At 40.8% G+C, this 15,082-nt stretch overlaps 2 protein-coding genes and 1 long non-coding RNA gene across 3 annotated transcripts in view; 2 read left to right on the forward strand and 1 right to left on the reverse strand.

Moving 5' to 3' along the window:
• LOC145447201 (arylsulfatase I-like) overlaps positions 1-15,082 on the reverse strand; it is a 265,569-nt gene that overhangs the window by 69,779 nt on the left and 180,708 nt on the right. The gene's annotated exons all lie outside the window — the stretch shown is intronic.
• LOC145447235 (uncharacterized) lies at positions 6,933-10,721 on the forward strand. Its single transcript, XR_013917500.1, has 2 exons — positions 6,933-7,302; positions 10,502-10,721. It is a non-coding gene; the product is annotated as an uncharacterized LOC145447235 (long non-coding RNA).
• On the forward strand, positions 11,720-14,998 carry LOC145447196 (uncharacterized). Its single transcript, XM_080325604.1, has one exon. The coding sequence runs from the start codon at positions 11,858-11,860 to the stop codon at positions 14,117-14,119; it is 2,262 nt and encodes a 753-aa protein (XP_080181730.1). The 5' UTR covers positions 11,720-11,857; the 3' UTR covers positions 14,120-14,998.

Genomic DNA, 15,082 nt, shown 5'->3' on the forward strand with positions numbered 1-15,082 from the left:
CCAAACCATCTGTTCCGCATCAGAATAAACCGGTTGAATATTGTCTTGTAGCGTCGAAGAAACCAGGACACCGTCAAGAAGCCAACGGTTCATCTGAACCTACCGGAGAGAATCCCGCGAGACGATCCTCGAGAATTAGAAATCCGCCACAACGATTTATTGAGCAATATTGATCACACACAGGTTTCAAGATCAGGGGCAGAATAATCCCCTAACCTGTTGTACACCTTGGGAGTAGTCTACCTCCCTGGTGACTCTGTCTGTTAAGTGCAAATGTCCTGCTCTTGCTAACCTTGCAGGGGTAGTGTCATCTTGTATATATTGTTATCGCTGCTGTATTGTGACTTGTATATAATGTAAGTAGTGTTGATGTCTCTCCCCCTAAAAAAGGGAGATGTGGTGTTATGATATGCCTGATTGATCATGCGATGGGTTTCCGGATTGTTTTGATGACAGACAAGCATGTGGTCTGGGGGAATACACTTCGAGTCCGACTTGTAAAAGTATCTGTCTAAGTAGACAGCTAGAAGCTTATTGATAATACTACAGAAACCTAGATATGAAAATTGTAATAGCATGTATCGAAGCGTTGGAATATTGAAGGTGAAAGACATTTTCAAATTTGAGGTAATGAAATTTATGCATAGCTATCATCAGGATGAACTGCCACTATATTTTGATAATCTGTTCAAGATACCTTCAGATACCCGGCCACCAACGTCATACCACATTTTCTTTTAACTTGTCTCTGTCTGTGCAACACCACCAGTCCAGTCAGTGCAAAATTCGATCAGTTTTATTGGTGTCAATGTATGGAATAAGCTGCCACCTCATCTCCGCAATTTGGACTCTTGTGCTTTTGTATTGCTTTCACAACTACAGTCATTGCAGTAAAGAATTTATTAACTCGAATACTTTTCGTGTCCCCCTTATCGAGAGTTAATTAACGGCACAATAACAAGCATGCAGAAAGAGATTCAAACGAAAACCAAATTGGTAAAGTATGACGTAATAATACAATAATAAAAATTTACGCTAGGCAAAGTCAGCTTGTGCTTTTAAAAAGCAATGTTTTCATTCTCTTATCTCTAATTACCGATAAATTGTATTTGCATTGTATTTCGAATTGGTCCATGATACTGTGTCTTATTTTCCTTGTCGTTCGTTAATTAATTTTATATTTTGTTTATTAGTTATCAACTGTGAAAATTGCTCCTGTCCTGGGTAGCTCGGCTCTGAAGACTTTGTTATATCTAGCCTCCCGCGTTTACCTTGCAGGTCGCATTTCACTGATACATTTTGGTAGTGTAATGTTGATATGTAATGTATGCGAATAAATATTCTCTCTCTCTCTTTCCATTTTTTTTCTGGCTATGCTCTTGGGACGGGCCAATTGTTATTGACGACATTGTTGAATCATACTGTTATTTTATGACCCCCGGTGAAAATTGCCACTCAAAATTTATTGGTATTGCCAACACGTAAGACTAACTAAATGAAAAAGTCATTTCACGAGACACATACTCCAATTAGTATTTATTCTTGGGGAGCAATATATTTTCCTCTGCTGGTTCCCCGTGGGACTCAATTTTAAACGGCATGATCATACCGTACCAGTTATTTCGGCGACTGATCATGGATATCGAAAGTTTTTGCCAAGATGCCAAGGTAATCTTCGTCCCAGGGTTTTGTCGCGATTCTTATGTATCAATAGCTGGTTGCATTTTGAAATCACGTTGCGACTGATCTGATACCCTGTTTGCCGGGTTCGCTGTCAATAGCACGGATCCGGTTGATTGGCGTTCTTGTAGTTGCCAGTCCCCGGTCCCCCTACTTATAGGCCTTGAACAAGCTATTCAGGTACAATTCATAATTAAGCGATCATATTGTTAATTTATTCGCTAAAAGCTTTTCGTCAGAGACAAAATATTTCCCACATTTCGAATGTGTTTCGTCCTATTATACTGACGTCCGCTACTGCGATGAGACAGACAGACAGACAGACAGACAGACAGACAGATTCTTTATTTGTAAAATGTGGGGAAGCGAGTGGCGCAGTGTGCTAAGCGACACCGTCACGACACCAATGGATCCTGGTTCGAGTTTCGGCTCTTCCATGTTTCTATGTGTCGGAGGTTTATCTGGGCTCCTCATCGCCGATCCCGCTGCTAACGCAGTGCATTGAAAAATAAAAGCCCAGAGACAGAGTGAGCCGAGCTCCGAAAACGGCAGCAGAGACCCGAAGTGAATGTATGAAAGTGTGGGAGTGCGCGAAGATGAAATAGAGCAAAAAGACCGAAAGCAAAGATACTGAACTGTACTACATGCATTGTCGTGGCGCACAAGGCCTACACAGGCGATAAGCGCCACTGTTGTTGTGTGTAATAATAATAATAATTTGTAAAATGTGAGTTTACACAAATATGCCAAAAAAAGACAAACACAGCGATACGACCACAACAAGATATGTGGTCTTCAGGTCAGCTCTAGTCAAGGCGTAATAATTGTATCATGTAACTGTCCGTCAGTTACACTTTAACAAAAGAATGAATAACAAAACGCTACTGCGATGAGAGTCAGCGGAAAAGCTGGTAGCGAATAAATTAACAATATGAAGTTATTGTTTCGCGTAGTAGGCTATATAAATAAACCTTCATCATGTTGCTTACTAGTAGGGCTGGACAACATCGAGTACCATGGTGATACTATTATAGAGACTATACTATAGAGACTACACAGTCACTATAGCAGTGGTTCCCAACCTTTTATTTGTCGTCATTCCCCACTTCAGATTTATTCCGAGCCTTTCATTCCCCACCAGGACCGTAACAGCACTTTGTCTGCCACGCCAAAAACGGTTGGTCTTGGGCCCCCAGAACCCCCTCAGCCCCTCTGAGCCGGTACGCTTTTTCTCTGCAACTTATCAGCTACATGGGTTTACTGTTTAGCGCGTCGCCTTATTTCGACTAAACGGACGAAGCCCGAAAAATTTACATAATTCGTGTTTAAATCGGCCAATATGATCAGGAATTGCATATATTATGCTATCAATTTTTTATCCACTCGCGGCTTACGTAATCAGATTTGAGTAGAGCTGAGTGAGGTGTGTTGGAAAAGTTAGGACCCCTAAATAAGAATTGATCATCTTCGGGCGGACCCGTTGGTATATTGACTTATGACTTTGTTACGTTATGCTATATCGTGACCTCCTATATATGCTATGTCAAAAGATATGGAGATCGCCAAAACTAAAATGCACACACGATTTCAAATTAGTATTGCTTTACTGGCAAAAAATTTTTCCCCGCGGAATGGCATTTGTCCTGTAGGGTTCAGATTGCCAGGACAGGAATATTTGGCGCCAGCCATTTAGCCAATTAAACATATATGTAGGCCTATATTGTATATATCTCGAAGTTTTGGGTCACCACAAGGGCATTCCTTCTCGGCCAAGGTCTTCTCTCTGCTGATCGTTCTGGCACACTTCTCGGAGTTGCATGTTACATGGCCTAAAACGTTATATGCCTCTGGTGCGTCGTGGCGCAGTAATGGTCGGCGCCGAAGTCTTCATTTCTATAAATTCAGCGTATTTTCGTGGGGGAAGGGTAGGCCTACCCAATAATCAGATATTCCGCAATATTAAATCGCAAGGAGGTTTGGGGTGCAGCAGTTATGGTCCTGTTCCCCACTACCCAGCACTTTTGTCATCACAGAGCAGCTATTTGCTGGTTTGACTGCACAAGACACACAACCACACCTGTACGCAAGACAATCGCCTACAACCGCAACATAAAACGTATTGTGAACCGATACCAGGAAGGCTAAAAATTTCGCGAAAGCATTATTTCACGTCAAACTCGTCGTGCTGGATGCGTTTGTGACGCCATCATTGGCCATCCAGAGTTATAAATGAGGTTTTGTGAACAATACGCAGTATAATTTTCGATACATACATTCCAGAGCAGTTAACTGGTAACGGTAATTGCGCATGTGTCTCCGTGATAGACTGTCTTCTATATTATTTTGAACAAATGCGTCTATTCCCCACCAGAAACCATGCGTCCAAATGCGTCTATTCCCCACCGTTTGGGAACCACCAGAGATGAGCATGGATTAGGAATAGGTTTTGAAAAAACAGGATTTGTGAAATTTTGTCGGATTTGGATTGGATTTGGATTATACATTTTTTTCAGAACGGATTAGGATTTGGATTGGGTTTATCTATTTTTTGGGAGATTGAAATGTCGGGTGGCGAATGGCGACAAACTTTATTCAAATCAGTTATCAATGTGCTTATGGTTACTAGGGCTGGGCACAATGATTCGAGTACTCGAATCTGAATCGAGTATTAATTTTAATGATTCGAGTCGAGTAGTAAAAGACGATTTTTTCGAGTACTGAAATTATAGGCTCCTCACCACTGAAAGTTGATTTATCAACGAGGAGTTTATCAACGATCAACGAGTTTATGCTAATTTCACTGTTGAAGCCTTGAAACTTTGATTGGCCGTATCGTAGCATACGAAACATGAAGTACAAAGCTACGAACGTTACTGGAAATAGCACATTTCCGAAGTCATGATCATCCCACAATATTGTCACCAAGTGCAATGAAATCGGTATGGTCGAAAAAAATAACAAAATATCCTTAATATGGTGGATAACAGGCATTATATTCTTTGTGGTCGCTGAAAAGGTACATATTTGAACTTTGACAAATAATATTATGCTATGACGTCATAATGAGTGATACTCGATTACCAGACGTGGTCAGTAACGAAGTACTTCTACTTTTTGAAGTACTTGAAGTAGATTTTTCCTACTCACACTACTTTTTAAGTAGTTATGATTTCAGACTACTTCTACTTCTACTTGACAGTTTTCAGTTTTGTAGGCAAAAATATGCGTAGAATACCTACTTACTTACTTACTTGTGAACCACCACTCCTACTTCTACTTGAGTAGAAATTCCACCGTTACTTCTACTTCTACTTGATTAACGACGGTGACTACTTTGACCACTTCTGTCGATTACTCGACTCGACTCGAAGCATTATACGTGATTCAGAATCGAATCACTCAGGTACTCGATTTTGCCCAGCCCTAATTGGTTACTAGGTTATCCTGAATCAAGTGAATCGTTGGTTGTAAAAGAAAATTTTCGAATCCCTCCATTGCATGAATTTTTTTTGTCTGAATTTCCTGTTGGAATCGGATTAGGATTGGACATGAACTTGAATATGAAAAATTTATGGAATAGGATTTGGATTTGGATTTGAAGGTTCGGATTTGGATTGGATTAGGACATAGAAATTTCAAATCCGCTCACCCACTGCTAGACCACTGATACAAATCACGTATTCTGCTTCGAGTCGAGTGATCGAGCATCACTCATTATGACGCCATAACCGAATGTAGTATGTAAAAGTACAAATATGTACCCTTCATGTGGCCACAAAGAATATAATATGTCCGTTATGCATCACATTAAAGATACTTGGGTATTTTTTGGCCAGGCCGATTTCATTGCACTTGGTTAAAATGTTGTGGAATGATCATGACTTCAGAAATCTGTTGGTTGTTCCCAGTAACGTTCGTAGCTTTGTGCTATATGTTTCGTCTGCGATATGGCTAATCAAGGTTACGTGGCTACGTTGTAAATTGCTATGCTTCAACAGTGAAAATTAGTATCGAAACTATAATTATTGTTGATAAATTAACTTTCAGTGGCGAGGAGCGTATAATTTCAGTACTCGAAAAAATCGTCGTTTACTACTCGACTAATAAGCGCAATGTTAGGAGAGTACTGACTACTGAGCGCAAAATCTTGCACAGTTGAGTGACTTTGCTACTCAATAGAATTAATACTCGATTCAGATTCGAGTACTCTAAGGCCCTTTTCATACCGGATTTACGAAACTCTTTCGGGAACAAGTTCCGAAACAGGCGATGTTCACATAGAGAAAAAATAATTATCGAGACGACCGATTTCAAATCGTAGGTCGAGGCCGTTCACAATTCCATTTGTGTGCCTTGGAATCAACTTTTATCAAAATACACCAACCAAAACTCTGTCAACAAAAGAAGTTCGTGTATCACCTAAAAATAGTACATTGAACGCTCTCTCATTCGAAATTTCATGCTGGTGACGTCATATTTTGTGATACGATTGTTGATATACAATGTTCTTTCCAATTCTCTACTAGTTGCTGACGATTACCCCTGACGAGTGTCAGCCGAAAATATTCGGGTTCATTTCAATATGAATATACTATTTAATCGAAACAGTTCCGGGAAAGGAACGCGTTCATACTTATTTAGAGTTACCGCGAACTTATGTTCATACAGGTCGTTTTTTCGGTAAATTCGCGGGAAATTATGGCCAGTATGAACGCGATTCTCCGTAAGTGTTGATAGTTACGAAACCATGTCTGTTGCATTGTCATAATGTCCTACAACTGCGTACCAAATTTGGAGTTGGGGGAATGACAAATTTCGATATTAAAGTTGACTATGTATAGGTGCGTGCTACAGTCCCGTAACGATATTAAAGTTGACTGTGTATATGTGCGTGCGTGCTATGCTCCCGTAAATAGATTAACGCAAAAGTCGGTATGGAACTGCGTTAGTTTTCAAGGTGTTCCGACATAAAATATGTTACGAAATTTGGTATGTTGCATTGTCATAATGTCCTACAACTGCGTACCAAATTTCGAGTTGGGGAAATGGCAAATTTCGATATTAAAGTTGATTACGTATAGGTGCGTGCTACGCTACCGCAAACAGATGTAACGGAAAAGTCGATGTTGGACGGCGTTGGTTTTGAAGGCGTTTCATCCTAAAATGGTTGACAAAATTTGGTATGCTACACCTTAATGATGTTGGCTAACACTGTTATGAGTTTCGTTTTTGGGTCTCAATTAGCGGAGTAGTAATTCGTCCATCAAAATCGAGTACCTAACAATGACGCGGTAAACTGGCATCTAGCCTGCGCGTGAGTGTGTACGCGTGCATTCACCGATTCGAGGCTCGGATCCCCCGTCATTTTCCGAGGCTGGATTTCCGAGGCTGTGATCCCCTTTGGTATAATGGTTTGGGTAAATCTAATCTTATGTACACTGTACAGAAAAACCAGGGAATTCGAGAAATCCGTGGGAGAAGCATTTGGTGTACTCTGCGACGAGCTTCGAAACCATAACGAAAAGCAGCCAGCAAATTATACGAACTCAATTTCTCTTGCTTGCTGAGTAGCTGTCGCTCTTTGGAGGGTAGCCAATGAAGCCAATCGTTTATTAAATTCAGGTAAACGATTTTACTACAAATAATTGCTGGTGCCTAGTGGGGCTAGCCACAATGATTCGAGTACTCGAATCTGAATCGAGTAATAACTTTAATGATTCGAGTCGAGTAGTAAAATACTATTTTTCGAGTACTGTAATTATACTGAAAGTTGATTTGCTAACGAGAATTATACCGTAGTTTTGATACTATTTTCCACTGAGTAAGCCTTGAAACCTTGATTGGCCGTGTCGCAACATACGAGATATAGCACAAAGCTACGAACGTTGCTGGAAATAACACATTACCGAAGTCAGGACCATCTCATGGCCATAACAGTCAAGCAGTGCAATGAAAATGGTATGGTCGAAAAAAACAAAGTATCTTTAATGTGACGGACAATAGGCGTTATGTTTTTTATGGTGGCATACCAGTATGGAATCGGTGTCCAAGGCACGCAGGATCACGCCGACTTGGTCGCCAGTTGCACGCGGTCACGCCGTCACGGGTCGTTGATTTCATTAAAAAAAAAAAAATCGAAAAAAAATCAAATGTTCTCAGCCACCCCAAATGCTATATTACAGTTATTATGTGGTATATAATATTTTGACCTAATCATAAAGCCAGGATCTGTTGATTACTGTCTGTTGGTAAAGTACTTGCACCTTACCAGTTGCTAACCTTTAGCATCTGATCTCCTGTCACTGGCGTAACACAGTCATTTGAAGTCAGTAAACTTGCTTGTCACGCCGCAAAGTTGACTCTGTAACGCGATAAAAGCTTCTATCACGCAGGATTTATTTCAAAAAAAGGACGGACATTCCAATCAAAAAGGTAGCCTACACACTTAAATTTTGGCATAGTACATTGTGTTGTGATGTCATCATGATGATACTCGACTCGAATCAAAGTGTAATAACTAATAAGTGATTCAGAATCGAATCACTCAGGCACTCGATTTTGTCCAACCCTAGTGCATCGTAATATTTCTCATGGCGGAACGTCAGCCAGTTTTTGCGTAGCATACCACTACAAAAAGGTCGGACAAATTTGGTCTTGAATCATTATGTCGGAAAAGAAGTCTGAAAGACCAATTGTTCTTGCCAAGTAGGCTACTTTCTATCTCGAAAGTAAGACCCAAATTGATGGAAGATAGACTTAAACTGGAAACTGAGCAGTCAACACAATGACTTGGACTCGAGTCATAAAACCATGTCTCGAACTCGACGCTCTGCTCGATGAGTTGGACTCGGATTTGACACGGTGGTAAATTGAAAATGAATTGACTTGAATCTAGTCAAAACTATTGAAGTGGGATCGACTTGTGACTTGGTTACAACCCTGCTCACTTATGAAGACTGAAATTGCTGAAAGTGAGACCAAATTTGTATATTTTTTGTAGTGTTAGTCAGACATGTAGGCTACATTGTACATCAACCTACTCAGTTAATTTTAGTTACTAAAACTAAGTAGTTCTAGACTTCTAGTTGTGGATTTGAAAAAGTGAATAGTTTTTGGTTCTAGTTGCGGATATTTGAAAGTGAGTAGTTCTAGTTCTAATTGCAGATTTTGAAAAGTTGATGGTTCTAGTTCAGGGTCGGCCAACCCGTGGCTCGTGAGTTAATTTCCGAAATTAGTAGTATTATCAAAAATGGATTGCACAGATTGTGAACTTGCAAGGCCAATCAAAAATTTGATTTGTCTGGCCGCAACACTCGAGATGTGATGACTGAAATATCAGTTCCGACGCATTGGTGGATCTATGAGCCAGTCACATTTTGGTAGATCTTCGTACACTACAATAAAGCAGAATACTTGCGATAGATTTATCAAAAGTAAAAATTTTCTGCACGCTTAGCGCAACATCTTGTCACTCGATTTCTTGCTTTTAATATTGTTACCCCTTTGTGAAAATGAAAGAACGCCTAATGTAGCAGATTGAGTCTAACTATATATATATTCGCGACCTCCCGTTAGCACTCGCAGAAAGACCGTCGACTATGAAACCTAGGCACAAAATGATTGCCGCATGTTGGACGAAGCTTTCGATATCGATATGTCCAGGTGCTGAATAGTCCAGTCCAGGGGTCACCAACCTTTTTGCAACCAAGGGCTACTTTTGGGTACTGATTGAAGCGACGGGCTACCATTTACTCCCGCCGTTTACCCGTGTCAGACACAATTTCCGCTTTGATATGCATAGCACTGGGCAGGTATCGCATAGCGATAAGACTTCTAATATATTCTTTTAAATCAAAACATCCATTCCCATCATCCAACCCCTCATCCTTTCAAGAAGACCGTGGATGGCATGCCGTCATATCGCCTGTATGAACACTGAACAGTACTCCGTTGGCCTATTATATGTCTTCGATATCTTGTTATTCTACTACATGTTGGTATATTACTAATTGTAATTGGGTATATTTGATATCATCATTTTAAGTGGTTTATATATGTATTGTCATTTCTAAGTCACATATTACAGAGTGATTTAAACAATTATAGCTAAATCACTCAATTTATATATTTAAAAGCTCACTGGTGATAATCTGACTCATATTGGCAAATGCTGCTATTCGATCTATTTTTAGAACAGGCTCGCGGGCCCCTCATCTGGTCCTCGCGGGCTACCTGGTGCCCGCGGGCACCAGGTTGGTGACCCCTGGTCCAGTCCTTGCAAACTGAGCCCAACAATATGCATCAGGCTTGCAATATAGTGGGGTGACAATATTATAAATTTATCAACTTCAAAAAATTTTCGCACTTCGCGCGGCTAGTGGCCCGCAGAATAGTTCGTCAATCAAATGTGGCGATTTGGCTGAAAAGGTTGGCCACCCCTGTTCTAGTTGCTAGTTTAAAAAATTGAGTAGTTAAAGTTGCGCATTTTGAAATTCCAGCGCATTTTGAAATTCCAGTACACAGTACAAGTCTTGAGTGTTGTGGGTGGATAAAAAATTACCACAGCAACATTTGTACCAAACATGCATTTGCTGCATTCACATGCATTTGCTGCATTCAAGTTTTTCAGGATGACTTCATGATTGGGAGCCAGAGGGTTCAGTACTAGCCTACATAACTGATGACACAGCCTATCCCTTTCAGCCCCGGCTCACGAAGCCTTTTCCTTGAAACACAAACAGAGCATAAGCTAAAGCTAATTTCAAATATGTAATATAAATTTCCTATCTGCTGCCCGTAAAATTCACAATTGCTTTTTCAGAAACTTAGCAAAGCACACATGAAGGTTGAAAGATTTTGGTCGACTGAAGGCGCGGTGTTCGGCTTGGCTCAGAAACTGCAATCCGCTAAGGCCAGAATGATACAGATGGTATACGCAATGAAGCCAAGACCTGGTGGTGACTGGTGATCCAAATATCGCTGGCTCAGACGTCGGAAATGCCCTGTGTGAATTTCTCAATAAACAGGCTCTTGCTTAACAAGATGTGTTTGTGCTGTTTCATTTTATTCATGAGAAAAACTATAACTTGATGCACACTTGGACAGGTCCATCTTTTTCATCAGTATCCCCCATCTAGACCTGCGAAAAAATCAGATTAAGTTACACTTGCCTAACATTGTGTGACAAAGGAATGACTTGGTTGTAACAAGAAAATGAAGGCATATGTGAAAACCAAATTATGGCTTGGATGATGTACGATGGTTTACCAGCTAGCCCGTTCGTACAATTTCAATTTTGGTTAGTGATTCAGAGCTAACGACATCATTCTCTGATGTGCTGCCACTACTATCAAAGCAGATGTTACTAAATCCCCTTTTCAGTAGGCGTATATGATGGTGACTAACCTATGCACACTTGCACAGCATATCCGTGGTTAGAAACTTGCCTTTGATGTAACAAATTTGGTAAGGGTTAAGATCGCCTACCAAATTAGTGTTGAAGTCTCAAAGTTTTCAGGCAACTCACCCAATGCTGCATCATTTGGAGATGGTGTTCTACCTTTTAAGCCGTGCTCTGTTTACAAAACCGCAGAAAAAATAAGCTGACTAGTAGTCAGTGACTACGTATTGTGAGCATACAGAATATAAATCCAAGAATAATGCATTCCCAACACCATTACACAAGAAGATCAAAATGCCGCAGGTAGCTGACCTCGAAATACAAGCAGCCTGAATGAACAGCGAGTTACCGTAACTAAAAGTTTGCTTGACAGCGTTCCGGGAACCCAGCTGCGCCATTCGTGTTCATACTCAGTCGGTCCCGTAAAAATCTCCGAAAATAAGCGCGTTCATACCGCCCCGAAAAACCGATGTTATGTTCACATAGAGGGGTTCCGGTAAACATATTCGAGAAATGTTATTCCCGGAACCCCGGTATGAAAAGGGCCTAATGCTCCTCCTCCTCAGTGGGCCCTACATAGTGCCCTTTGCTGTCCCCTAGTGATGGTTCAGAGATCAATATGACGCAATAATCAACCATTCGGAAAGACAGAGTAGTTCGTACACGGTACCTAGCTACGGTACTGCTATACTATAGCCTTCCAAACATAGAAGGGTTTTCGTTTTGCCGATAATCCCCGCACTCCCTAAGATGTAATTCAAGCTTTTCTGAAATAAGATGACAATTCGTGGTAAGAAGACAACAGCAAATGGACACGCTGAAGATTATCGGAATCGCAACAGACACATTTCTAAGTCAGGAGGGATCAAAGTTACCGGTATCGTCATTTTATTGCTATGCGTTACTATTGGGCTGATAGCATTTTTTGCATCTTCAAACTCCTCGGAATCGATCCACAATGCTGACTACTTATCGACAATTTCATGCCAGGAAGAATCCCCTGCGGTAGAAAATAACTATGCCTGCTCCATGTCTGATTGTACATTCGATACTTTACTTTGCTCAGAGGGTTGTCCCTTTGGATTCTCCAATGACGATTCTGGTTGTCCGAGAGACTGCACCTGCGCAGATGAAGGAATATTTGAAGGAGATATCATGTTCGATGAGGATGACCTGCCAAATCTTATTGAGAAATATGGTTACATGTCTGCGGAAGATGACTTCTCAACATTTTCTGGTTCTGCCACTGCATATGATAAATATTTGTGGAGAAATTATTTAGTAGATGGTTATTACCATATCAAATATCAAATAGCGTCTGACGTACATCCGAATGCTGTGAAAAATTTAGGAGAAGCAATTGCTCGGTTTCACGATAAAACCTGCCTAAGGTTTCAAAAAGTCAATGAATTACACCAGCATGGCATTATCTTCAAAGATGCGTCTCACTGTTACTCCCCAATAGGACGCGCGTTCTATAAAGACCACACGCGTGTTGGAACGCCAAATTTCTGTTCTGTCACCACGATGCAGCACGAAATACTCCATGCACTGGGATTTTATCACGAACAATCGAGGCCTGATCGAGACGCCTATGTTGAATTGTTTTATGAAAATATGTTTAAGCAATTTGAATATAACTTTCGAAAAATGGACGGCAGCAAAGTCAGGAGTTTACGTTCAGAATATGATATTAAATCAATGTTGCATTATAACGAATTGGCTTTTTCAAAAAACTGGAAGACTACTATAAAGAGCAGATCCGGAGGGAGATTGGGATCAACCGATTTTAGTACAAGTGATTTATACGAGCTGAATGCCTTATATAGTTGCTCTGGACACAAAAGTAAGCCTACAGTGACCTTGTCTACGGTGACCTTGTCTACAGTGACCTTAACTACAACAACCTTGCCTACAACGACCTTGCCTACAACGACCCTGCCAGTTCCGCCAAAATGGAGCGAGTGGATGAATTGGAGCAGCTGTGATGCCACATGTGGGAAGGGAAAGAAAAACCGATTTAGAAAGTGTCAAGACAAGAGTGGTGCTAATGCGGCAGGTTGTACGGGATCCGCAACAGAACAAGTTGACTGTGACTCTTCTCCATGTCCGAGTATATGGGGAGAGTGGACTACTTACAGGCCTTGCTCGAGAACTTGTGGGGTCGGTTATCAGTATCGTACGAGAAAATGCTTAGGATCTCAATGTCCTGGAAGGGACATAAGCGCCAAGCGCTGCATCAGGGAATCTTGTAGACGTGATGCAATGTGGGGGTCGTGGACTAATTGGAACCGATGTTATCGCACTTGCGGCATTGCAACTATAAGTCGTGTTAGGTTTTGCAAGAATTCTGCGGGTCGCACAGTTTATAGTTGCGAATCCAGTTCTAGGAGCCGGTATCGCGAAATTGAAACAAAAGATTGTAACTTACCGTCATGTCAATCTTTAATCGCAAATTGGGGACCATGGTCTTCGTGTTCTGCCACATGCGAAGGCCGTAGGACACGACACTGTGCCGGAATGGCCTGTTCTACCAAACAAGAAAGTCTAAACTGTGCGACAAGACCTTGCAAAGAGCCAGATATATTTTCCAAAACGCGGCGCAATCTGAATGTTGCTGGGGTTTGCAATGCAGCGTTCACGATGGAGGATTGGGTATTTGGGGATTTCAATGGCGATAGTCGCATGGATATAGTTTGTTCGGATACGTATGGAATATACCATCTATCGCATGGATCAACAACAGGCTTCAACAGGGTTTGGTCAGGGCCTTTCGAAAACTGTGATGAAGAAGGAAAAGTTTTCAAAGTAGACGTGAATGGTGACGGCAAAGATGACTTGATTTGTAACTCTCAAGACGAAGGTATCTTGTATGTGAAATATGCATCGGATCGAAGCTTCGCGGAAGGGGTGACTGAAGGTGGGACCTTCTGTACAGAATATTCATCCAAATTGACAACAATGACATATATTCGTAAAAAAGGTCTCCTGTGTCACTATAGGAACAATAGAGTCGAGATTATTTTTACCAAAGGTTAGCCTGCACATTATCCATCTATGTACAATAGGGAGTGTGTTATGGAAAATGAAGACAGAAGACTTCTGTTTCAAGTTTACTGTACGGTCTGTTGGTAATCCCTGATGTAAATACGGTTGCGGATATAATGGGGAGATTTTCACGTTAGTTGTAGCCTACATCATTACCAAGTGCTCTGGTGATGTATCTTGTAACTGTATTTCATATTGGGATTGAATATCCATTCTGTTACACTGCAATGCAAAGCCAACAATCAAGTACAAATATAAATGCTCCTGGCTATTTTGGTCTTCTGTTTGGTGACCTGAATTGCAGTAAGTGTAGAATAATATAATGGTCGGGCAAAGATAAAGTCATGTCCCACCCTCGAACTCCTGTTTCGGTTATTTCACATTCATTATGACATAGATATTTCAATGACGCCGTAATGAAACCACAGTGCTTGCTTTTCAAGTCTCCAGCAGGGTGTTATGTCACAGCAAAAGTGCAATGAATTTGCTATGTAAAATTCTTGTCAATCTTGCTTTCAAGTTGGTGACACTATATGATATGATTGTTCAATGTTCATGCCTATTTACGTTATAATTCATTTCCATTTGCCTGGACGAATCTTATTTATTGAATTTCAAAATATCGGTCCGGAATATATAATATGTTGTCCGGGGCAATTCGATATTCGAGGGCGGTTCTGTAGTTTTAGTTTTTCCGATGGTTCATGAATATAAGATGTTTTGTTAGAGCATTAACAAAATTCGAATTATTGTTGCTTTGGAAGATTGCTCGTCACTATAAATGTAAGGTAAGTTTGGCATAATAGCCATTCCTGAAAATGTAGCGGTCCGTAACCTTGGTAATTTTTTATTACACCAAAAATTATGCAATTTGCATATTCATTGTTCAAGAGTCGGGCGAAAGGAGAGGTGATGCAGAGACAAGGCAAGCCCTAACCGTAACTCAGGCTTTAT

This window comes from Botryllus schlosseri, chromosome 9 (genome assembly GCF_051294905.1).
Source record: "Botryllus schlosseri isolate E-star chromosome 9, Bs_hap1, whole genome shotgun sequence".
In the NCBI taxonomy this organism is placed as follows: domain Eukaryota; kingdom Metazoa; phylum Chordata; class Ascidiacea; order Stolidobranchia; family Styelidae; genus Botryllus; species Botryllus schlosseri.

Coding starts and splice junctions, on each gene's coding strand:
- LOC145447196 (XM_080325604.1), top strand. CDS start 11,858: ATGACAATTCGTGGTAAGAAGACAACAGCAAATGGACACGCTGAAGAT.